Here is a 25133-nt window from a genome sequence, read left to right as displayed (position 1 = left end):
GTTGTTCCCTCAGAGATGTTCTCTGACACATTTCTCTGTTCTCTCTTTTCTATTCTGTCTCCAAGACATAAATATTCCTTCCCTCTGTTGGCTTACTACTCACATAAAAGAATGAAACCAAATTCAGTTATAAGCAAGCATGGCACCAAAGAGAATGTTTCTTTATTATGGTGAATTATACCTTCTGATTCTACTTAACCCAGATATTGTAATTTTATATCTTTATTTTGCTTGGGGAAAATTGTATTTGGGAATTCTCACACTAGTTAAACCGTTTAAATTCAAAGATGCTGTAGGCGCTCCAGAATAATAACAGAACATGTTGATTTTTTGCTTATATTTGAAATAGCTTGTGCAGTGATTCTTGACAGCTTCTTCAAGTTATTAGGACCACTGTCCTCTCTGTCAACACTTTTGCTCTCTTTTAACCTTGGATCAATCTTTATGTTTTTAGTAACTAGAATGCCTTAACCCTAATGATAGTGACTTTTTTTAAATAAATTTTATTTCCTTTACTTTAAATTTTGCTATAGGGCATATCTGGGACCAGCAGATGGCATAATGGTTATGACACTGGACTCCCACGTAGCTGATCACTGATGGAGTCCTGGACCCATTGGACCTGTAAGTGTGCATGCGCAAGATCCCAAAAGGAGAATGGAAAAGAAGGGATTGAGGCATGGCCATCCCCCGGGGGTGGGGGAGCAGTGGTTTCTCACTTTCTGTTTCTCCATATCTCTTTGGCAAGTGGACATGCCCTATAGTAAAAATCTCTCTTACCAAAAAAAAAAGAAGAGTGGAGGTTCTGGATAATGGAGATACCATGTGATTCCTGTTGAAGGCAGTGCTGGGAGAAAGCAGGCAGGGGGAACGAACTTAGAGCAATGAGAAGCAGAGGCGAGGAAAGCAGGGTGGTTCTGGGAGGAGGTTGCTGAGTCCTCAGGGGCCACTTAGTGACTGGGCAGTACTGAAATTTTTCTACAACAATTATTGCCAGATTCAAATGGATTTGCAACACATGTCCCAAGTAGATGTATTAAGGATGCCCCAAGATATACTTTGCTAGTAGCATCCATAAACAGAGCATTCACTTTGCATGAATCGCTGTGCAAGCTATTCCAAATGAAACACATCATCTACATGTGCTGTTCTTATTTTGTATCTGAGGTTGGTGCTCCTGGCATCTGCTGGTGACTACAGCCTGGTTGTTCCCTCAGAGATGTTCTCTGACACATTTCTCTGTTCTCTCTTTTCTATTCTGTCTCCAAGACATAAATATTCCTTCCCTCTGTTGGCTTACTACTCACATAAAAGAATGAAACCAAATTCAGTTATAAGCAAGCATGGCACCAAAGAGAATGTTTCTTTATTATGGTGAATTATACCTTCTGATTCTACTTAACCCAGATATTGTAATTTTATATCTTTATTTTGCTTGGGGAAAATTGTATTTGGGAATTCTCACACTAGTTAAACCGTTTAAATTCAAAGATGCTGTAGGCGCTCCAGAATAATAACAGAACATGTTGATTTTTTGCTTATATTTGAAATAGCTTGTGCAGTGATTCTTGACAGCTTCTTCAAGTTATTAGGACCACTGTCCTCTCTGTCAACACTTTTGCTCTCTTTTAACCTTGGATCAATCTTTATGTTTTTAGTAACTAGAATGCCTTAATCCTAATGATAGTGACTTTTTTTAAATAAATTTTATTTCCTTTACTTTAAATTTTGCTATAGGGCATATGTGTTCACCAGAGAAAGACAGAGAGAGGGAGAAAGTGAGAAAGCACCTCCCAAGGAGTATGGCCATGCCACAATCCCTCCATTCTGCTCCCGGGACATTGGGCACATATGCACATGTGCCTGCTGTGTTTTCAAAGCTGCTGAGTTCGGGATTCAAACCTCGTGGTTAGCCATGTGGGATCCAGCCACCTTAACTACCACACCACCAGCTGGCTCAGTAGTAACTTATTTCCTATGGGTCAAGTTTGATATTCTTTCTCCTCTGAAACATCTATGGCAAGATAAAAATAATCACACTGTTATTTTAAGAGCATATTATTGGGACCAGCGGATGGCAAAGTGGTTACATCGTTGGACTCCCACATGGCCAACCGCGATTCAAGTCCCAGACCCGGCAGTTTCAAACTCACACTGGTTTTGTGCACATGCATGTGTGCATGAGTGCCCAAAAATCCCAAGAAGAAAATGGAGGAGAAGGGATTGCAGCATGGCCATCCCCCTTGGGGGGTGATTTCTCACTTTCTGTTTCTCCCTGGTGAGCACGTGGGCCCTATAACAAAAATATCTGTAAAAATAAATAAATAAATAAACATATTATTTGACCTTTTCTGGGCTGATTTAGAAATTTAGAACCAGGAAACATGTTTGGAATTGTTTAACTGCTATTTCACCTTAATAGCATTGGTCTATCAATCATATCAAAATTTAAGTTAATATTAGTCTTCTGGACTTCCAATGACCTCTGAAATATAGAAGATCAGAGGGGCCTTTCACGATAAGTGGAGGTACCATCTCCTAGTAGCAGTAACCTGACAGTGCGATTTAGAAAAGCCCTCTTATTCTAGGCATTTTTCAGTTACAAGACTATGTCTTGCAAAAGTTCAGGTTTGTTTGTTTTGCTGATTTGTTGATTGGTTGGTGTTTTTGCTCCCACATAGTCAACCGCAGTTCGAGTCTCATCTGGTGGCTTAAAGCTCATGCCGGGCACATGTACGTGCCTGCCCAAAATCCCAAGAGGAGAATAGAGGAGAAGGAATGGTTGCATGGCTATCCCCTCCTGGGGGGTGATTTCTTGCTTTTTGTCTCTCTGACAAGTGCACACATCCTACAGCAAATATCGCTCTAAAAAAAGAATCATTATTATATATACAGTGAGGGCCCAGCAGATGGCATAGTGATTGCATTGCTGCATACCCACATGACAAACTGTAGTTCAAGTCCCGGACCAGGTAACTTGAAACTTACACCAGGCAACTTGAAACTTACACCAGGCACGTGTATACGTGCCCAAGATCCCAGGAGGAGAATGGAGAAGGGATTGCAGCATGGCCATCCCTCCTAGGGGATGATTCTCACTTTCCTTCTCACTGCTGGAACCCACATAGTGAACTGCAAAATTTGAGTCTGAACCTAGGGCTTGAAAAACAGACCTGGCCAGTATGCGTAAGTGCCCAGAATCCCAAGAGGAAAATTAAGGAGAAGGGACTGCTGTGTGGCCACCCTCCTCAATCTTTCTTTGCATATGTGCCCTATAGCAAACTTAAAAAATGTATTTATGTATTTATTTCTTCCATGAGCAAGAGACAGGTACCCACAACAGGGTCTACAGGTCATGATCCACCCTCAGCCTTAGCTAGCTCAGATCACACACCGTGTCCCTGGTGTACTCAGGGAGGCCAGGGGACACGAACTGAGGACCTTCGCATTGGGTCCGTTATTGCAGATTGTTGCGTTACTACTGCACCATCAGCAAAATCCAAGACTTTATTTTTTAAAAGCAGTTTTAAGCTCATAGCAAAATGGAGAGAAAGGTATATTTTTCTCAAACCCCCCCTTGCTGCCACACATGTATAGTCTCCCCGTTATCAATATCCTTCGCTAGATGGTACATTTGTTTCAATTCATGAACCTGCATTGGATCATCATTATCACCCAAAGTCCATAGTTCCCCTTAGGGTTCACGTTTATGTTGTACCTTCTGTGGGTTTGAGATAAAAGTCTAATGACAGGGCCAGCAGGTGGCATGGTGGCTAAGGGGCTGGACTCCTCACATGGCCAACAGCAGTTCCCCAGTGTGGTCTCTTGCTTTCTCTCTTTCTCTCTCTCTCTCTCTCTCTCTCTCTCTCTCTCTCTTTGTCACTCTCTAGTCAAATAAAAAGAAAGAAAGAAAGAAAGAAAGAAAGAAAGAAAGAAAGAAAGAAAGAAAGAAAGAAAGAAAGAAAGAAAGTAAGAAAGAGAGAAAAGGAATTATTTTTCTAAAAAAAAAGGTCTTATGTCTCTATCATTATAGTATCATACACAGTGTTTTCACTTCCCTAAAAAAATCCTCTGTGTTCTGTTTATTTATCCCTGTCTCCCAAACTCTATAGTAATTCAAATTGTATTTATAAAGGGAAAACCCATCCAAAATATAACACACCACCAATTTTTTTTGGGTAATTCTGCAATGTCAAAACAAGCAAGCAAAGTTTCTATCTTTTTTTTTTTTTTGGAAGAGGTTTTCGCTATAGGGTGCGTGCGCTCGCCAAACAGACAGAGAGAGAGACAGAGAGACAGAGACAGAAAGCGATAAATCACCCCCCAGGGGGGATGGTCACACCACAATCCCTTCTCCATTCTCCACTCAGGATCTTGGGCACGCACGCACATGCGCCCGGCATGTGTTTTAAGCCACCGGGTCCGGGACGCAAACCATGGTCGACTATGTGGGAGTCCAGCGACATAGCCATTACGCTAACTGCTGGTTCCCTCTATCTTATAATTAATTCTACTCATGCTTCCTTATTCACTTATCAAATGTAAATTCAATTCAGTAAACATTTATTGAACGCCTACTGTTTGGTATAGGTAGCTCCTTCCCTTAAGCAATTTGTAATTTAAAGGCCATAAAGGGATGTACCCAAACAATAGTAATACTGCTTAGAATGGTATTATTGCTTTAATAAAGATATACTAGTCATGGATCATCAGTATATTAAATTTTGATTTATGATTCAGGACATAGCTAATTGGACCTTATGAATTATCTGTTCTCAGGACTGGCAAGTGGCATGATGGTTAACGGCGCTAGACTGCCACACGGCTGACTGAGGTTCGAGTTCCGGACCTAGCAGCTTGTGTTCTTTCTCTCTCTCTCTCTCTTGCTCTGTCCTTCTATGATTAAATTAAAGTATAAATAAATAAAGTTAAATAAGATCATTCTTTTTTAAAAAAGAAACAATCTCTTCTGTTTTAAATATAAATTTATCTTATTTTTTATTAATGTTTGTGGTAGAAAGTTAAGTATATTGGGGCTGGCAGGTGGCATGGTGGTTAAGGGGCTGGACTCTCACTTGGCCGACTGAGGTTCGAGTCTCAGACCTGGTGGCTTTTTCTCTTTTTCTATCATCTCTCTATTGAGCACACATGCTCTATAGCAAATTAAAATAAATAATAATAAATAAAATTAAATAAATAGGGGACCAGCAGGTGGCATGGTGGTTAATGTGCTGGACAGTCCTACTTGGCCAACCACGGTTCAAGTCTCAGACCTGGTGGATTCTTTCTCACTTTCTTTCTCTCTCTCGTCAGATTAAAATGAATGAATAAATAAAACTAAATAAATAATTTTCAAGTTAAGTAAACACTTAAAAAAAAAAGAAAGTTATGTTTATTTAGAAAGGTGGAAACAGGAAACTGAAGTATCCATATTCCTATCACCACCAAATAATCATTTGGTGCATTTTCTTCAAGTCTCCTCTCTACATACTTTATTTTCCACGTGTATTTGAGAATATTGACTATATAATTTTATACAATGTTTATTTTTCATAAAATATGATGACATAGTCTTTTCCCAGTGCTATTAAAAACTACTGATAAACATTTCTAATGGGTAAATCATATTCAGTTATTGGATCAACCATAGGTTAGCTGTTCTTCTCCAGTTTAGGTTGTCCATACTGTTTCACTATTGAATGGCTTTGGGCTTAAAACTTTCTCAGGATAGTCTCTGAAGTAGATTTACTGGGTCAAAGTCTATGAACATTTTTAAGACTCTTGCAAGATGGTTTTGCACATCATGCGTTTTACATCTCGCGCTTGGCTTTATCTTTACAGTGGGTTTCATTAGCCTTTCCTCACACATACTGCAGGCTCTTCTGCCTTTTAATTGGCAAGGAAATCACTAGGAACTGAATGCACACTGGAGGGAGGCGATAAGCAGAGTCATCAAAATCAGCTCCCAAGAAGAAATGGAAACTTAATCTAGCTAAGCTTCCAGAAGCACCTCCTTAATTTGTGTTATCGCCCTTTAAAGTTGCATAGACCTTGACTTACACAAGTGTAGCAAGTTAATGGCTTCTCGCTTATGGAATTGAGGAGGGGGAAGACAGAAATGAAATTAGATTAGATTCATACATTTCTAGAAACCACTGAGTTGCTAGTAATTGTTGTTAATAACAATTTCAGGCAACACAGCCTCCTCTAATAACTGTAAAGGGGCGTGAGTGGAATCGTGAGGAAGAGATAGTCACTGCTATTACTGACGTGCCATCAAGGGGAAACTGCTTTATTCTAAGCTGGGCTGAGAGTATTTGTCAGCAGGGAGCAAGGCTTGGGGTGCACAGTAGTCCAGCATAACATGGAACATCCTGTCAGTTCTGAGACTGAAAAGTCCTGGGGAATCTCCCTCCCGAGCTCTCACAAGCCCCTGGGATCCCCTGAATGGAGAGTATTGACAAGTCTGGGTGGTCTGAAACTTCTGCAGACCCAGCACCACCTTCTGGACCCAACCAAAGCCAATTCACAGCCTGACCAGCATTGGCTGCACAGTTGACTAGGAGTGGCTGTGAAGTTGCCTGAATAGTATTTCATTCTTAAGCACAGAGAAGTGGAATGTGCAATTGAATTTCTGACAGGGATGCCAACTTTCCAGAGGCCATGGCCTGTTTCCAGCCCTTCACAGACTTGAAGACCAATAAACATCCTCTTAGTCCTCACTGTTAAAAGATAAAGAAGGACATTTTCCAGCCTCTCTGCCGAGTGCCTCCTTTACGTGGTCCACATGGGTATTTTCTGATTAGCTTTCTAGCTCTTCCAATCCCTCCTAACTTGGTGAAACAAATTGTGTAGTTAGAGTTTAGCCAGAAGCAACAGGAGAGAAGGTTACGTCACAGACCTCCGGCTACCCTTTTCTCTTTTCACAGAGTCCAAGCCACACTTATTGTTTTCTTAACTCATTTTAAAACTGGTTTAGAGCAGCTTGAAAGTCTCTTGGGATCCCTGAATTTTTTCCCGTCATGTTTTCGAATAGGAGTCATAATCTACACTATTTATGAAGTTTGGACTTCCAGCTCAAGGGTAATATTTATGTGTTCCCTCACAAATTCGGATGATAAAAGTACTGTTTTGTTAACCCAGAAGCCAGTCAGTTGAGCACTGGGTTCATAGCTGTTACTGATTTTGTCATCAAAGATTCACTTTACAGAGGAGGTTTAAACTGCACTTCTTGTTACCTTTGCTGCTTTTTGATATAAGACATTTTGATGCCCTTTGGGTGAGCCCTCCAGTCGGTGGAAACACCTCTAGATGCAGGGAGTGTCCTATGAATGGTCACAATCTCAAATATAAAAACCTCAGGCCAGAAAATCTACCCCCAAGCATCCCAGCTACTCCCTCCCACACAGCCCAGTCACCCAGGGAGCTCATGTTTTACAAGGAACGCCACTGAAAGATCAGGTAGCTCGTGTCTTACCTTCTTTGTCTCCATTCCCACTTCAGACAGCCATCTTCACATCTGAGTAGAAGTTAGAAGTGGCTTTAATCCCTAGTCTTCTGAATTTCCCTCCCAGAGAGGATAGTGGCAGATAAGTGGTGGTAGAAGTGATTCAAGCAATGCTAGATTCTACATAGCAGCTTCATAAATGATCAGTCAACAACAACAAAAAAACAATTTGAGTATTTTAGAGACGAAAAGGAATGAAATTAAGTAGCCCAGATAAAGGTGGCCATTTTAGTAGACTGTTTTAAGCAGAGGATCAAGTCAATCCTTGGCCGTTGTGTAGATTTCACTGTGTAGTAGAAGTCTATGGTAGCATGACAAATATGTACATTGGGTTGTTTAGACTAATTCAGTGTAAAAACTAGTATGTGAATGCATAGAATATGTAAATGATGATAAGCATGAGGATATCTTAGTTGTAAGTTTTTTTTTTCTTTTTTATTAAGAGAGATTTTTGTGGGGCCAGCAGGTGGGCATGGTAGTTAAGGGCGCCAGACTCCCACGTAGCCAACCACAGTTCGAATCCCGAACCTGGCAGCTTGCTTTTTTACTTTCCCTCTCTCTCTCTCACTCTATCCCTCTTTGGTCAACTTAAAATAAATAAATAAATAAATAAAGTTAGATAAAAATAATTCTAAAGAGAGAGAGAGATTTTTGCTATAGGGAGACAGAAAGCAAGAAATCACCCCCCATGGGGAATCACTATGCCGCAATCACTTCTTCATTCTCTCTTGGGATTTTGGGCATGTGTGCACACACACACTTGTCATGAGTTTCAAGCCACTAGATCCAGGACCGACACCATGGTTGGCCATGTGGGAGTTCAGCAATGCAACCATTTCACCATCTGCTGGTCCGAATTGTAAGTGTTCTTAAGAGAAAATATTACTAGTTTGTTTTATGTTAGGCAAAACTATATTGTCTAATTTTTTTTCCCCTATAGGGTATGTGCACTCACCAGAGAGAGACAGAAACAGGGAAATAGAAAGTGAGAAATCATCCCCAACAGGGAGGGCTATGCCACAATCCCTATCCCATCACTTCCATTCTCTTCTTGGGATTTTGAACACCCATGCACATGCACCTGGCATAATTTTCAAGCCAGGATTCAAACCATGGAGTCAGCTATGCGTTCTTCAGCATCTTAACCTCCATGCCACCTGCTGACCCATATTCTCTGATACCTAACTACAAGCTCTGTGTACATGTTTTTTTTTTTTAGCTACTTTTCCAGCATGTATTTTTAGCTATAACTGTTTTCGTAAAGAGCCATTTCATTTCTGATTTCTGAGGTTGATTTCTGTAGAGAAATGTTATTTTATGGTAACATTACAGACCACATGCTAAATTATGAGTTTATATAATGAGTCATTGGTATGAGAGCTCTAACTCTGGCTCCCTATGCCTCTCCTGAAAAGTGCATGCAGAATAGAATAGGAGTACCGGGTACCTGCCCCATCCCTTGGGCTCGGTATGTTTGGGACCAAATCTTAGATCAGAAAGGAAAGTTAATCCAAGTTGTAAATACCAGTTTCAAATGACTTGAAAAATGCTTTTCTGCCCACTTTTTCACATTGTCTTCTTTATTAAAGAATGAACACTCAAGGAAGGGGAGTACTTTGAGGACCTAGGTCCTAATTAACATCCCTAATGATTGCTATGTAAGATAAATACTTACACTCTTTAGGAAATTAAGAGGCAAGTCTCAAAGATTAAAGGAAATTGTAGAAGTTAGAGACAAAAAAAATTTAAAAATAAATAAATAAAACAGGGCCAGCAGGTGACAGTGGTTAAGGCACTGGATTTTCATGTGGTCAACAATAGTTCAAGTCCTTGACCTGGCAGCTTAAAACTCTTGCCAGGCACATGTGCGTGTGTGCTTAAAATCTCAAGAGGAGAAAGGAGGAGAAAGGATTGCAGAATAGCCATCCCCCCTTGGGGGTGACTTCTCACTTTCTGACTCTCTGTCTCTCCAGCAAATACACACTCCCAATAGCAAAAATCTCTAAAAACAAAGACCTATGTAGTTAAACATACACACACATACTTCTCTTGGTTCTTGCCCCATCTCTACTGCTTTTTTGTGAAATTTGAGGGAAAAGTTCCAGCTTATCAGCTGACTGATCTTCCCTTTACCATTGTGTTACCCAAGCAAGTTACTTGATGGACTACCTGAGGACTTGTTGAGATGAGCCACGTAAGGCTGTAGCAGAGTGCTTGCTGTACAGTAAATGCTTAATAACTGTTGGCCACGATTATCAGTGAAATCTTCATCATTTATCACCACTAGCACCTTCATCATCACAGTAATTATTTCCACCACCACCATATCATTATCTTCATCGTCACATCATTCTCCCAGCTTTCTTTCTGAGTCTGTACACACCACAATCTTTTCCTTTTCCAAACCCTTAAATGTTGGGGTTCCTAAGGATTATGTCCTGGGTCCTTTTCCCTGCTCTCAGTACACATTCACTCACTACACTGAGGTAGTCTCATCCACAGTAGGGGCTTCACCTATCACCCCTTGCTGAAAATTTCCAGATCCATAACTCTAGCCCAGATCTCTCTCGGAAGCCTCACATCTTATATCCAGCTGTCCACTGGGCGTCTCCCCACGAATGTCCCAGCATCACTTCCAGGCAAAACCTGATTCATCTTTCTCTCCCTTGAACTTACTTCCTCCCTTTTTTTTTGTTGTTGTTGTTATTTTGTTTCTTTTCTTTCCTAATCTCTTCTTTCTTTTTTTCTTTCTTTTTTTTTTTTTTTTTTTTTTTGTGTGTGTGTGTGTGTGTGTGTGTGATTTTGCTATGCATGCCAGAGAGTCAGAGGAGATAGAAAGTGAGAAATCACCCCCCAGGGGGATGGTCACACTGCAGTCCCTTCTCCTCTTCTCCTCTCAGGATTTTGGGCACACGTACCCAGTGTGAGTTTCAAAGTGCCAGGTCTGGGACTTGAACTACAGTTGGCCACATTGGAGTCTAGCACATTAATCACCACACCACCTACTGGCCCCCTTCCCTTTTTTTTTTTTTTTAGAGAGAATTATTTAATTTTATTTATTATATTTTAATTTGACCAGAGAGACAGAGAGGGAATGTGAGAAAGCAGGCCACCAGGTCCAGGACTCACACTGTGGCCAGTCATGTGGGAGTTCAGCGTCTTAGCCACAACACCACCTACTAGCCCCAGCCCTTTTTAAAGAGTCTTCACCATCCACTTTGTTACCAAAACAGAAAAACTGAGCGGTCACCCTTGACTCAACTCTTCCTCATTCCTCCAAAGTTTAATTGATACATTTTCTCCATTATACCTTCTAGACTGTAGCACTATTTGGGTAGGAACCATCAGAATTGTAATCTCATCACCTAAAACAGTGTTCGAATAAGGAATTTTTGAAGGAATAAATAAAAGAATGAATGAAACTCATTAATATACCTACTTCCTTCTTTCTTCACTACCTCTTCTACACTTCAGACCACTGCCAGTTCTCACTGATGTCTTTAATTTGCAATTTAGAAATTCCATAGTTAAAATGCCCTAACTGGTCTCCCTGCTTCTAGGGCTGTAATCCCTGCCCCCGAACCCCTGCAGTTCACTTTCCACACTGTAGCCAGAGTAATTTTTCTGAAACCAAGGAGTCTGATCACGGTCCTGCCTCTTCTGATTTGTGTCCTGGTTTACAACTGTTGTCCTGGAACACTGTCAAAAATGTTTCGGGTTGGGCAACAGTGACAGGATCGCCTTATACCTAATCCATCTTCTGCCCACAGTCCCAGCCCCACTGCTCCTTAGGCGTTCCTCGCCTCACCCTTTCTGCCACTCTGATCTTATGGGGCTTCTTACATTTTTTCCAATTTGTTGTACTCACTGTTCTCACTGTTCCTCCTTATGCCTGCAGCATTGTTCCCTCCTGCCTGTGTTTGACTCTTACTGACTCCTATTGTTCAGGTCTTCGGCTAGATGTTATTTTACTGGGAAATATTCTCTGACCCCAGGTTGATGTCAGGTAACTTTGTGTTCCAACTGGAGATGTTTGCTGTAGGGTGCATGTGCTCACCAGAGAGACAGAGAAACAGAAAGCATGAAATCACTCCCCAGGGAGATGGCCACACCTCAGTCCCTTCTCCTCCATTTTCTTCTCAGACATGCCCAGCTTGAGATTCAAGCCACCAGGTCTTACACACACACACACACACACACACACACACACTTTCTTGGGACTTGAACTAGAGTCTGCCATGTGAGAGTCCAGCACTACACCACTCGCTGGCCCTGTGTTGCACCATTTCAATTGCCTGTTGCCCACTGTGGGTTCCCTGCTAGCCTCTAAGCTCTGTCAGGCCTGCAACTACCTCTGTCACAGCGGTGAAATTCTGATGCCTACCTCAAGATGTTGCATATGGATGACACTCAGCAAGTATCTAGTGAAGGAATGAAGTAAAGCATCGCCTGCTGACCAAAGTGTGTGTGTAAACAAATCTTACTCCATAATAAATATCCCAGGGACCTGCCTAATTTACGGTTGCAAACAGTGTATTGTCTTCTCGTCTCTGATCACCATGTTTGTGATAGTGGGGGAAGTGAGTCTGTGTTCCTTTGTAAGTTCATTCTAGGACAAATTTGGAGTTTGAACACTGTCAATTCCAGGAAGTCTTGCAGGTGATAATGTTGCAAAACAAAGAGAAGAACAGCTGTTTGCTAGCTTATCACAGAGCTCAGGCTACTTTTACTTCACTCCGTGAAAGAGATTGGTTTTTTAAGTTATTTGCTTTGAAGTTCAAATCAAATTTACTTTCATTATTCTAACATATCCTGGATTGTATAAATTCAAATCTATTTTCACACTAATAAGAAACAAACACAAAATGTCTCTTACTTCCAATATAATTATTTGTACTGTATTACTTGAAAATTTGAAATGATGTGCTTTTAGATGGTAATTTTTGCACTATGATTTGATCTACCAAAGCATCTTAACGTCATAGCATTTCGTTCCACATGTATTGACTAGAAAGGGCCTGAGGGTTTGTAGATGGTGTTCTGTTAATCAAATGGGAGGTTAATGTTTTTTTTTTACCAAATAGAAATAGCGTTAGTATTTTTCTGATTATAAAAACAATACTCATTCACTGCAAATATATATGTAAGACAATAGAAATAATCTATAATCTCACCTTTAGATTATTGTATTAAACATTTTAGGGTATGTTTTTCTAGTTGGTTTTTTTTTTTTTTTTTGGCATATCAGTCATGTCAATTGAAATTCTTTTAAAAATGAAGATGGTGTTGGTTCACACCCATGGCTTTATGATGTGTTTTCCATTTGAGAGGTTTGGGAGTTTCAAGGAGAAAAATGGGTTAAGTAGATTTTTAGGAAGTTTCACTTTCCACCGTTTTGAGTACTATAATTCCCTCTTTACCACTCCCATTAAGAAAATTTCTAGGGACCAGCAGTTGGCATAATGGCTATGTTGCTGGACTCCCATGTAGTCGACTGCAGTGCGAGTCCCGGACCCGGTGGCTTAAACTCAGCTGGGTGTGTGTGCGTGTATGCCCAAGATCCTGAGAGGAGAATGGAGGAGAAGGGATTGCTGCGTGGCCATCCCCCTGGGGGGTGATTTCTCACTTTCTGTCTCTCTGTCTCTCTCTATCTTTCTGGTGAGTGCATGCACCCTATAGCAAAAACCTTTCCAAAGAAAAAGAAAACTTCTATAAAAACTGTATTATTGGGACCAGCAATTGGCATAATGGCTATGTCCCTGGACTCCCATGTAGTTGACCACAGTTTGAGCCCCGGACCTGGTGGCTTGAACTCACACCAGGCACCTATGCGTGCATGCCCAAGATCCAGAAAGGAGAATGGAGGAGAAGGTATTACAGTGTGGCCATCCCCCCTGGGTGGGGGGGGGTGGGGAAAGGGCGGTGATTTCTCGCTTTCTGTCTCTCTGTCTCTCTCTGTCTGTCTGGGGAGCACATGCGCCCTAAAGCAAAAAACTCCCAAAAAAAAAAAAAAAAAAAAAAAAGACCTCTATTACTAGGCCAGCATAGTGGTCATGTGCTCCCACATGATGACCACGGTTCAAATCCTGGATCTAATGGCTTGCTTTCTCACTTTCTCCCTCTCTGTCTGTCTCTCTCTGGTAAGCACATGTACTCTATAGCAAGTAACAATAATAATAACAAAATTTAATAAATAATTCTTTAAAAACATATTGCATTTTAACCATCCAGACTTCATTTGCAGGAAGTAAATCACACTAGCTAGCTTCTTAAATTTTGTTATCGTTATTATTATTTTAATTTGTTATACAGTATGTACACTCATCAGAGAGACAGAGAGAGAAACAGAGAAAGGGAAAGTGAAAAAGCACCCCACAGGATGGCCACACTGCACTCCCTTATCCTTCATTCTCCTCTTGGGATTTTGGGCATGCATGCACATGCACCTGGCACGTCTTTTCAAGCCGCTGTGTCTGGAATAAAAACCATGCAATGGGCTATGCAGAATCCAGCACTTCAACCACAATGCCAACTGCTGGTTCACACATTAGCTATTTTTTTTTAAAGAATGATTTTCACTTTATTTATTTATTTAAATCTGACCAGAGAGGGACAGAGTGAGAGAGAGAGAGAGAGAGAAAGTGAGAAAGCAAGCCACCAAGTCCAGACTCGAGCCATGGTCGGCCATGTGGAAGTCCAATGCCCCTAACCACCACACCATTTGCCAGACCCCACACTAGCTATTTTAAGCAAAGAAAAATTTTATTTTTTAAAATAAATATTTATGGGAGCCAGCAGGTGGCATTGTGGTTAAGGTATTGGACTCCCACATGGTTAGCCATGGTTCAAGTCCCAATCCTGGTGGCTTGAAATTCATGCCAGGTGTATGTGTGCCCAAAATCTAAAAGAAGGGATTGCAGTGTGGATGTCCCCCCAGAGGTGATTTCTCACTTTTTGTTTCTGTGTTTTTCAATGAGTGCACACACCCTATAGCAAAAATCTCTCATAAGAAAGAAAGAAAGAAAGAAAGAAAAGAAAAGAAAAGAAAAGAAAAGAAAAGAAAAGAAAAGAAAAGAAAAGAAAAGAAAAGAAAAGAAAAGGGAATAGTTATTTACAGGATTATTAGAGGGTCTAGAAGAGTGGTCTCTAGGGTGGCCCTTGAGAAATAAGCATGAACTAATGGCCTGGACTGCCAGGGGGATACCCCTTCATCCTGATTAGGGAGATAGAAAAATCAGAAAACACCCACTGGCATGACTGACCCCACAGACACATCACCCTCACAGACATTCAGGGACAGTCTTGTCACTGTCATGCCTATCAGCCCTAAAGCCAGGATACTTTTCAACTTGATCCTTACTGCCAAGAATGGATGTCCCTTATCCTCAGGTCTTGGTTCTCTGCCCTTATCAAGGGTTGTCTATCTTCGTCAACACTATTTCTCGCAAATGTGTGTTTGGTAATAAAATTTGAATATTATTATATTTCATTATTACCAATTTGTTGAGTAAAAATGGATTTAACATAAATTATTTTCCTAGATTAGTGTGGTTGAGCATGTTTTAAAGTATAAAAAGCCTTCTCTTGAATGCAAATGCTGAAATGATCTAGAAGTTTAAGTATTTGGTTAGCATATTTGTTTTACCTATGCTAAGTCAGATTTGTTCTATTTGCTGGTAAGATGTTTAACTTCTTAAGTTTCTGAAGTCTCCTTTCTTATTTCTGCCAACATTAGTTTCCAGAAAGGATTCCTTTTGCAAAATTGGGCTCATGTATTATTCTTTTATTTTTTTCCACAGCTTTTGGAGAGAACCAACAATGGTTTTGAGGAATCCGATTCTGGTGCTACCAAGAGTCCACTCCACTTAGCTGTAAGTGAAATGCTGTGGGCAGCTTCCCTTGTTAAAAAACAAAAACAAAAATAAAAACCCTTAGCATTCCTAAACTAGGTTGTACTAAAATGTAAGCACTGGGGGGCAGGAATTCATGATAATGAAAGTAGTACTTGGTTCAAGGCACAGGCTGCACAGAAAGACTGCCTCACCTTCTACTTACCGTGCTTGAGTCTCAGTTTCCCCATCTGTAAAATGAGGGCAAATGAAGAGATGATATACTTAAACTCCTTTCCGTGGTGTACTTAATAAATTATTGTTACAAATTTCAAAAATTCAAAGAGAGCATGGGGCCAGCAGGTGGTGTGGTGGTTAAGGGCATTGGCCTCCCACATGACCAACTGTGGTTCGAGTGCCTGACCTAGTGCCTAGTGGTTTGCTTTCTCACTTTGTCTCTCTCTCTCTCTCTCTTCTCCCCCTCTCTGGTCAAATTAAAATGAATGAATAAATAAATAAATAAATAAATACAATAAACTACAAATTTTTTTTTAATTCAGAGAGCATTTCACTTTAGGAAATTTGATAATAGACACCAATATACAAGTGTTAAATCTATGGATAATCAAATCCTACAATTAAAAACTTGGTGTTTGGGGGCCAGCAGATGGCGCAATGGTTACGTCACTGGACTCCCACGTAGTCTACCGTGGTACAAGTTCCGGACCCTGCGGGCTAAAAACTCATGTTGAGTGCGTGTGTGCGTGCGTGCCCAAAATCCCAAGAGGAGAATGGAGGAGAAGGGATTGTGGCGTGGCCATGCCCCCTGGGGGATGATTTCTCACTTTCTGCCTCTCTGTTTCTCTGGGAGTGTATGCGGCTATAGCAAAAATCTCTGAAAAAGAAAATCTGTCAGAGTTTTTAAGCACAACCATGTGAAAGCAAGATGAGCACATGCAGAATTGCAGCTGCTCTTTCTGCTTATCCTTGAAAGAAGGAATTGGAGGAGGCTGAGATGCTGATTCGTTACTGGGAGAAATTTGGGGGGGAAGGGAAGAAGAGTTATTTTATTACCAGGAAAGCTTTCTATCCACATCCTACCAACTAATGGAAAATTCAGCGACTCAGAGGGATGACCCCTAAACTCCTGGGAGTGACCGAGGGGGGAAGCACAGCCACCACTCTGCTCTGCCTCAGGACTGTGTCCTGCGGGCAGTTAGCAACAGCAGCTGTTCTCCAGGAACCCCCTGACTGGCGGCTACACCCAGCAACAGCCAGCTCATCTGCCCCAGGTGCTGCCGAATTGCAAGCATCAGGCCACCGTCACGAAAATGGTGTTTGGGTGCCTCTTTACTTTGTAAAACCCAGAGGCAGGATGCTAAGAAGAATGGCAAGAGGCTGGGTCTCTAACTGTTGTTATGACTTTCCACTTAATACAGTGTGTGCGTAGGCAGTTCTTCAAAGTGGTTCTGAGGAAAAATTGAGATGGAGAGTTTGTAGAGAAGAGAAGAGTCTTTTGTTTTTGTTGCTATTTTAATTTGCTAGTGGGCGTGTTGTATTTGCTGGAGAGAGAGAAAGTAAAGAGAGAGAGAGGGGAAGCCAAAAAGCACCCTCCTACCAACACCTTGGGGGGCTAGTCATACCACATACCTTTCTCCATTTCTGTTTTTGGGATTTGGGGCACCCACCCGCATGTGCCTGATATGTTTCTCATCCCACTGGGTCCAGGACTCGAACCACACTGTCGACCATGTGGGATCTAGCCACCTTAACCACCAGGCTGGTCCAAGAGGAATATTGTATTAATAGACATACAGAGGCATCAGGCAAGGTGGGAGGGGCCAAGTCCAGTGCACAAGGATTGGAATGTCTACCAATGATCACACTGCATGGAGCCCTCCCTTTCCTGCCTGTCTCCCCACATGTTCACCAGCACACCTGCTAACACACGACTTACATGTCCTCTGACATACCTGCCAGCAGTCACCCCCCTACACACACACACACACACACACACACACACACACGCATGCGCATGCACGCATGCATATGCTCATACATATTTTGAGTCCAATGAAATCAATCAATCTTTGTTCCTGGAGGTAGACTTCGATTGGAAAAGATGAATGAACAGGAAGATATTTTATGTATCAAGCTACCTGCTATAAAGCTTATTCTCTAGAATCCCTGCCCAGCTATCTGCTGTGTCTGGGAAGTTACCGCCAAGCTGAGCATTCACAGAAAAGCACTAGCTGCATTTAAAGAAGTCTCTAGAGAGAGTTATCTCAGAATTCTCATGCCCTTTGCAAGTGGAGCTGATTGCATTGCCAAGCCTCCCATTAATCTGAGGAGACTCTCTTGACTTTCAAAAACTCTATCATCTCTCTCTTTTTATTCTTTTTCAAAAATTATTTGGGACCAGCAGATGGTATAATGGTTACGTCACTGGACTCCCATGTAGTCAACGTGATTTGGGTCCCGACCTGGCTACTTAAAACTCATGCCAGGTGCATGTGCCTGCATGCCCAAAATCCCAAGAAGAGAATGAAGAGATTGCAGCAAGGTCATTCCCTCTAGGTTGTGATTTCTCGCTTTCTGTCTCTCTGTCTCTATCTTTCCAGTGAGTGTAGATGCTCTATAGCAAAAATCTCTCTCTAAAAATAATTATTATTTAGTGAATGCTTACTGTGCAGTAGATGTTTTGCTAAGCTCCGTGGGTTTCTAGTCACATAAAGACAGCGTGATGGTAATAGTGGAAAGAATCAGGCTTTGGGGCCAGCAGGTGGAGTGGTGATTAAAGGCATTAGATTCCCACATGGCTGACCACAGTTCAAGTCCTGGACCTGACGACTCGCTCTAGAGGAGGTCCCAGCTGTCACTCTTCTCATTAAATAAGAATCCCAAGGATGCTTTTTAATTTGTTGATTCACTTAATCCTTGTTAGAAAAATAATTTTTTTAACTTTATTTATTTATTTATTTAAATTTAACCAGAGAGGGACAGAATGAGAGAGAAAGTGAGAAAGCAAGCCACTAGGTCCCAGACTCAAACTGCGATCGGCCACATATGAGTCCATCACCCTTCTCATTAAATAAGAATCCCAAGGATGCTTTTTAATTTGTTGATTCACTTAATCCTTGTTAGAAAAATAATTTTTTTAACTTTATTTATTTATTTATTTAAATTTAACCAGAGAGGGACAGAATGAGAGAGAAAGTGAGAAAGCAAGCCACTAGGTCCCAGACTCAAACTGCGATCGGCCACATATGAGTCCATCACCCTTAACTACCACACCACCTGCCAGCCCCTATTTCATCTTTTTTTTTTTTTTTGGAGAGGTTTTTGCTATGGGGCGCATGCACATGCCAGAGAAACAGAGAAACACAGAGACAGAAAGCAAGAAATCACCCCCCGGGGGGATAGCCACGCTGCAATCCCTTCTCCTCCATTCTCTCGTGAGTTTAAGCCAGCAGGTCCAGGACTCAAACCACGGTTGACTATGTGGGAGTTCAGCCACATAGCCATTATGCTAACTGCTGGCCCCTATTTCATCCTTTCTTATGTGATCTTGGCCCAATTATCTAATCTCCTGTGTCTCAGTTTCTCTGCCCAGAATATGGGGAGAAGAGCAGTTTCAGGGATGACATGAGTTCATGCATGTTAAACAGAGCAGTGCCTTACACATCTGTGTAATTGCTAGCTTTGTCTCCTTGTTCTTCACGATCATCTCATTCTTTCAGTCAGCATACACTCACTGTGCATAGTGCTAATCATTATTCCAGGAGCTGGAGTTGCTGTAAACAAAATCCTGCCTCTGCCCTTGTAGAATTTCCAGTCTAGGAGAGACAATAGTCAAGTAAATATGTATTGAATAGCACGGCAGATGGCCCAAAGTGTTTGTTACAAGTGCTACAGAGCGAATGAGAAGGGATTGGTGAGGCAGAGCTTGGAAGTGGCAGACAGGGTACTTTTTTACATAGCATGGGCTCTCTCGCATTTGAACAGAGACCTTTAGAGCTACCCATGTTGTATCTGACAGAAGAGTCCTCTGGGTAGGTGCGCAAGGTCCCCGGTTGCGAGCCTGATGGGTGCGTCTGACAAACAGCAGCTAGGCCAGGGTGACTGGGGCAGAGCGGGAAGAGGACATGTGGAGGGAGCAAGGAGTAGGGGAGGGCTGTCACAGATTTCACAGGGCCCTGTAGTCCTTTGCAAGAACTTTGACTTTTACTCTGAGCAAAACAGGAAGCCATTTAAGTTACAAGCAGTCAAATAATGTCGTATGACTCTGATTTTAAACGGATCACTCACACTTGGGTGTTGAGTTTAAACGGCAAAAGAACAAAAGTGGAAGCAGGTAATCAGGCAAAAGGGGATGACAGTGATATTGACCGGGGTGATAGCAATGCAGTTGTTCTGAAATTATTTTATTCTTGCCCTTTAAATGCTAATTTTTAAAAAATTATTTGCTTTAAGACCCCACAAATATGCCCATCACTCTCTCCAGGGGCCTCTGCAGCAATTAACTCCATAAAACCCAAGGCAGATGTTTGTTAGGTGGAAACACTGAGGCAGTCAAGTGGAACCAGATGCCCCCAAATCTTGACTGCTACAAAAAGCCTGACCTGTCTTGAGTTTCTATTTCCTGGCTGAATGATTCAAGTCTCCAGGGTTATTGGCCCAATGAATTTCATAAGCATTTCATCACTCGAAAAAAATTAAATTAAGAAACAAGGTTATGTAAATGAAGGTTCCAGCTGTTGACATTTCCAGATGGACCCGTTGTTTTCATGACTTCTGCTGCAATCCTGATTCTTTTCTCTTGTTGCTCTTAGTTCCTATATAAAAAGATTCAGAAAAATTAATCATGTATAAGAAATACTTAAGTTACCTAATGAGATTTTTCTTTTTCTTTTTCTTTTTTTAGAGGTTTTTGCTATAGGGCGCATGCGTGTGCCAGAAAGACAGAGCCAGAGGTAGAGAGACAGAAAGCGAGAAATCACTCCCTGCCCCCCAGGGGAGATGGTGCCACAATCCCTTCTCCTCCATTCTCCTCTTGGGATCTTGGGCATGCACACACACCTACCTGGCTTGAGTTTGAGCCACTGGGTCCGGACCTCGAACCGTGGTTGATTACATGGGAGTCCAGCAAGGTAGCCATTACACCATCTGCTGGTCCCCCTAATGAGATTTTTCTAAAGGAGGTATTTTTTAAAACAACTTTAAAATGTTTGCTGGATATACCTCCAGTGAAGGCTTTACTTAACACATAGTAAAACTCATGAGCTGCCAGCTAGACGAAAGGAAGAAACAAGGGGAAGTCTGTAGGAATCTGGCCTTTCGACCATTGTCTTAGGAGAGTTTAGAAGTGCCTAGTATAGGGACCTTTGGATTCAAATTCTAAAGCTTTCCTAATTACCAGCAGGGTTTTCTTCATTTTTTTAAAGATATGAAATCTCTTAACACATGCTAATGGATTTATTTTTTGTTGTGAGGATTAAAGGGAAATGTTCAGAGATCTTGCAGGTTCTTAAGTCTGCGCCTAACTTGATAACCCTGTGACGTGAGTTAGACATCCAGAAATTTATTTTCCTGTCTCAGAAGAGTTCATGTGTGAAGTAAAAGAGCAATAGCCTAAAGATTATTTCCAGAAGTAAATCTTGCTTTCTGGTTCTGTTCAAGTCACTTTACCTCTGTGTTGAGTCTTCTATAGAAAGAGTTTAGGTTTCTGATTCAATATTTGATATTCAATGCTATGATTTGTTACTTTGTCTTTAGTCCACAAAGTACTTCCTTTAAGAGTCAGTGAATGGAGCAGCCAGCAGGTGACATGGTGGTTAAGATGCTGGACACCCCCACATGGCCAACTGCAGTTCGAGTCCTGGACCTGGTGGTTTATTTTCTCCTTTTCCCTTTCTTTCTGTCTCTCTCTGGTCAAATTAAAGTAAATAAATGAATAAAAAAATTAAGTTAACAATTATTTTTAAAAAGTCAATGAATAGAATTACTGGTGAAAGTTATAAGATAGTGCCTAAAGCATGGGTTTGTTTTGTTTTTTAGAATTAAAAAAAGAAACTTATTTACTGTTATTACTATTATTTTAAATTTTGACTAGAGAGCAAGAGAGAGATTGAGAGAGAGAGAAAGCAAGCCACCAGGTCCGGGACTCAAACTGCAGTAGCCCATGTGGGAGTCCAGCACTTTAATCACTATACCACCTGCTGTCCCAGAAGTGGTCACAGTTTCTGGTCCTGACTTTGTCACTGAGCTAAGAGATCCTGGATGAATTCATTAATACTGCTTGTTTTGCTTTTTTTAAAGAAAGATATTTGCCAAGTTTAAATGAGATACTGGAGCTAGAATGCTCAGTGTAGTCTCTAGCACACACACACAGCTCCCCACTATGATCACTATTTAAAAATTATATTTCAGCCATTAGTGAAAAAAGTCATTATATTTCGGACCAGCAGATGGTGTACTGGTAACATTGCTGGACTCCCACGTAATCAATTGCTGTTCAAGTCCTGGACCTGAAAGCTTAAAACTCACATTGTGTGGGGAAGCAGCAGTTAGCGTAATGGCTATGTCACTGGACTCCCACGTAGTCGAACGCGGTTTGCGTCCCGGACCCCATGCCTTAAAACTCACCCCGGGTGCGTGTGCGTGCGTGCCCAAGATCCCGAGAGGAGAATGGAGGAGAAGGGATTGCGGCGTGACCATCCCCCCTGGGGGGTGATTTCTTGCTTTCTGTCTCTCTCTCTCTGTCTTTCTGGTGAGCGCACGCGCCCTATAGAGAAAAAAGCTCTCAAAAAAACAAACAAACAAACAAAAACCAAAACAAAACAAAACAAAACCCTCACATTGTGTGCGTATGCTTGTGTGCTCAAAATCCCGAAAGGAGAATTGAGAAGAAGGAATTATGGCATGACCATCTCCCCTGGTGATTCCTCACTTTCTGTCTCTCTGTCTCTCTGGAAAGTGTATATGCCCTATAGCAAAAATCTCTCAAAAAAAGTAAAGAAAAAAAGAGAAGTCATTATATTCATTCATTTATTCATTAAATAATTGTTGAGTTGCATGCCTGGCATGATTCCAGAATACAGCAGTGGATAACCCCATCAAGTCCATTTGATCATATACTTAAACAAATCAATGGATCTGTAACAGCTTTCAGGTGGTAATAAACGCTATGAAGATGAAAGCAAGCAGGATGACTGGGTTGTACAGTATCTGAGAGTGTGTGTGAGGTGGAGGATAGAAGGCTATATATTTTACTTAGGCTCTTTGGGAAGCCTCCCTGATAAGGTGGTATTAGAGCAGAAGGGTAATACAAGAGAGACATATGGCTCTCTGGGGGAAGAACTTTCCAGACAGAAGAAACAGAAAGTACAGATGCAGTGGCCCAGAGGAAGAAATGTATAAACAGTCAGGACTAGCAGATGATGTAATGGTTACATCGCTAGACTCCCACATAGTCAACCATGGTTCAAGTCCTGGACCCGGTGACTTAAAACTCACGCCAGGCACATGTACGTGCATGCACAAGAACCCAAGAGGATAATGGAGGAGAAGGGATTGCAGTGAGGCCATCCCCCCTGGGAGGAATGATTTCTCGCTTTCTGTCTCTCTGTCTCCCTCTGTCTCTCTGGTGAGAAGATGCTCCCTATAGCAAAAATCTCTCTCTAAAATTTTATTTTTTTATTTTTTTATGTATGTGTAGTCAGCAGTAGGGATACATCTGAGAAATATGTCGTCAGATGATTTCGTCATTGTGTGACTATCGCAGAGTGTACTAACACAAATGTAGATGGCATAACCTACTACATGCTTAGGCTATATGGTGTATAAAACCTTATGGAACCAGAGTCAGCAAGTGGTGTGGTGGTTAGGGGTGCTGGACTCTCACATGGCCAACCATAGTTCAAGTCCTGGACCTGGTCCCTTGCTTGCTATCTCTCTCTCTCTCACTGTCTGTCTCTGGTCAAAATTGAAAAATAATGATAATAAATAAATAATTCTTTTAAAAAAGGAAATTAAAAAAAGAACCTTATGGGACCATTGTCGTATATGTTGTCTGTCTTTGACCAAATGTTCTTACACAGTACGTGACTGTATTTACCTGGAGAGAGGGACAAGACTGGCTAGAACAGAGTGAGGAAAAGAACACACCAAAGCTAAGGTAGAGGGAAAGCCAGACCATAGGGCCTGATCGGTCATGGAAAGTTTTGGATTTTCTTATCAATAAAGGAAGAAACCAGGCTAATTTTTTTGGTCTCTGATTTGTTTGTTTTTCAGTTTTGTTATAGGGCATGTGTGCTTGCCAGAGAGAGAGAGACAGGGGAGGGGAGTGAGAAATCATACCCCTGGGGTGGGGGTGGGGAGGATGGCCACACCTCAAACCCTTCTCCTCCAGTATCCCCTCAGGATTTAGGACACTCGTGCACACATTTCTGGCTTGATTTTCAAGCTGCCAGATCTGGGGCTTGAATATGGTCGGCCATGTGGAAATCTAGCACCTTATCCACCACACCACCTGCTGGCCCTCAATTCTGGATATATTTTAAAGAACGAGTAGAGAAGATGGTGCTTTAGAAGTGGCACCGAAGACTGCTACTACTCACACGGCATCTTTGTACGAGTTAGACAAAGGATACGGGTAGCTGCTTTCTAGCTGATGCCTGAAAACCTAATGATCCCTATGTGTGGGTGAGCAATATGTCCCTTTCTCTCAGCACACACATCCCTTGAAATGTGAGTGAGGGCTATTTTTCAGCACCTGCTTGCCCTTATTCAGGGCTCCAGCCCAGGCTTAAGAGGAAGGAAAATGAGGATGGTGCCAGGATTCAGGCCTGAGAACTAGCAGAACAAAGTTCTCATTTACTGAGATGGGAAGGCTACAGATGCAGCCCGTTGTAGGAGGGAAATTAAGAATTCAGTTCGAGATGTCTCCTAGACATTCAAGTGGAAATACCAATAAGGAGCTAGATATATAAAGTAATGGGAGAAGCTAGGACTGGGATATAAATTTGGGATTCATCAGCATGAGTTATTATACACATGTTATATATAATACATATGTTTAGTACATAATGCAATTACCAATTAACAAAAATAATAGAATGAGAAAGTTTCTTCAAAATATCTCTCGGGCCAACAAGTGGCTTGGAGGTTAGGATGGCTGGGTCCTTCATGGTCAACTGCACAGTTCAAGTCCCAGGTCTGCTGGCTTGAAATCACACTGGGCACATGTGTGTATACCTCAAATCCCAAGAGAAGGGAGGAAAAGGGATTGCAGTGTGGCCATCCCACCTGGAGATGATTTCTCACTTTCCCTCTCTCTGTCTCTCTCTCTCTTTCCAACATGCTCTGTGACAAAAAAATACATACATATTTTGGAGAGGTTTTTGCTATAGGGCACATGCGCTCGCCAGAAAGACAAAGAGAGACAGAGAGACAGAAAGTGAGAAATCATCCCCCGGGGGGATGGCCACACCCCAATCCCTTCTCCTCCATGTTTCTCTCAGGATCTTGGGCATGCACGCACACGCACCCGGCGTGAGTTTAAGCCACCAGATCCAGAACTAGAACCACAGTCGACTACATGGGAGTCCAGTGACATAGCCATTACGCCAGCTGCTGGTCCCTAAAAAAAAAAAAAAATTTTAATTAAAAAAATGAATCTCTCAGGACCAGCAGATGGCATATCACTGGTAGTTCTTTTGTATTCTTCTAAAAGTTCACTATAAATGTCGGGACCAGCAGTTAGCGTAATGGCTATGTCGCTGGATTTCCATGTAGTT

The 25133-nt window shown here is 41.7% G+C and overlaps 1 protein-coding gene across 6 annotated transcripts in view; it reads left to right on the top strand.

The window, feature by feature from the left end:
• Positions 1-25133, top strand: part of ANKRD44 (ankyrin repeat domain 44) — a 219690-nt gene that overhangs the window by 166997 nt on the left and 27560 nt on the right. For all 6 annotated transcript variants that reach the window (XM_006159916.3, XM_027776323.1, XM_006159917.3 and 3 more), the window contains exon 16: positions 15307-15378. In XM_006159916.3, the coding sequence (XP_006159978.1) occupies positions 15307-15378 (72 nt within the window). The remainder of the gene's footprint in view (positions 1-15306; positions 15379-25133) is intronic.

The sequence above is a fragment of the Tupaia chinensis genome, unplaced genomic scaffold (genome assembly GCF_000334495.1).
Source record: "Tupaia chinensis unplaced genomic scaffold, TupChi_1.0 Scaffold000661_1, whole genome shotgun sequence".
NCBI classification, from domain to species: domain Eukaryota; kingdom Metazoa; phylum Chordata; class Mammalia; order Scandentia; family Tupaiidae; genus Tupaia; species Tupaia belangeri.
This window is presented reverse-complemented; position numbering and strand designations above follow the sequence as displayed.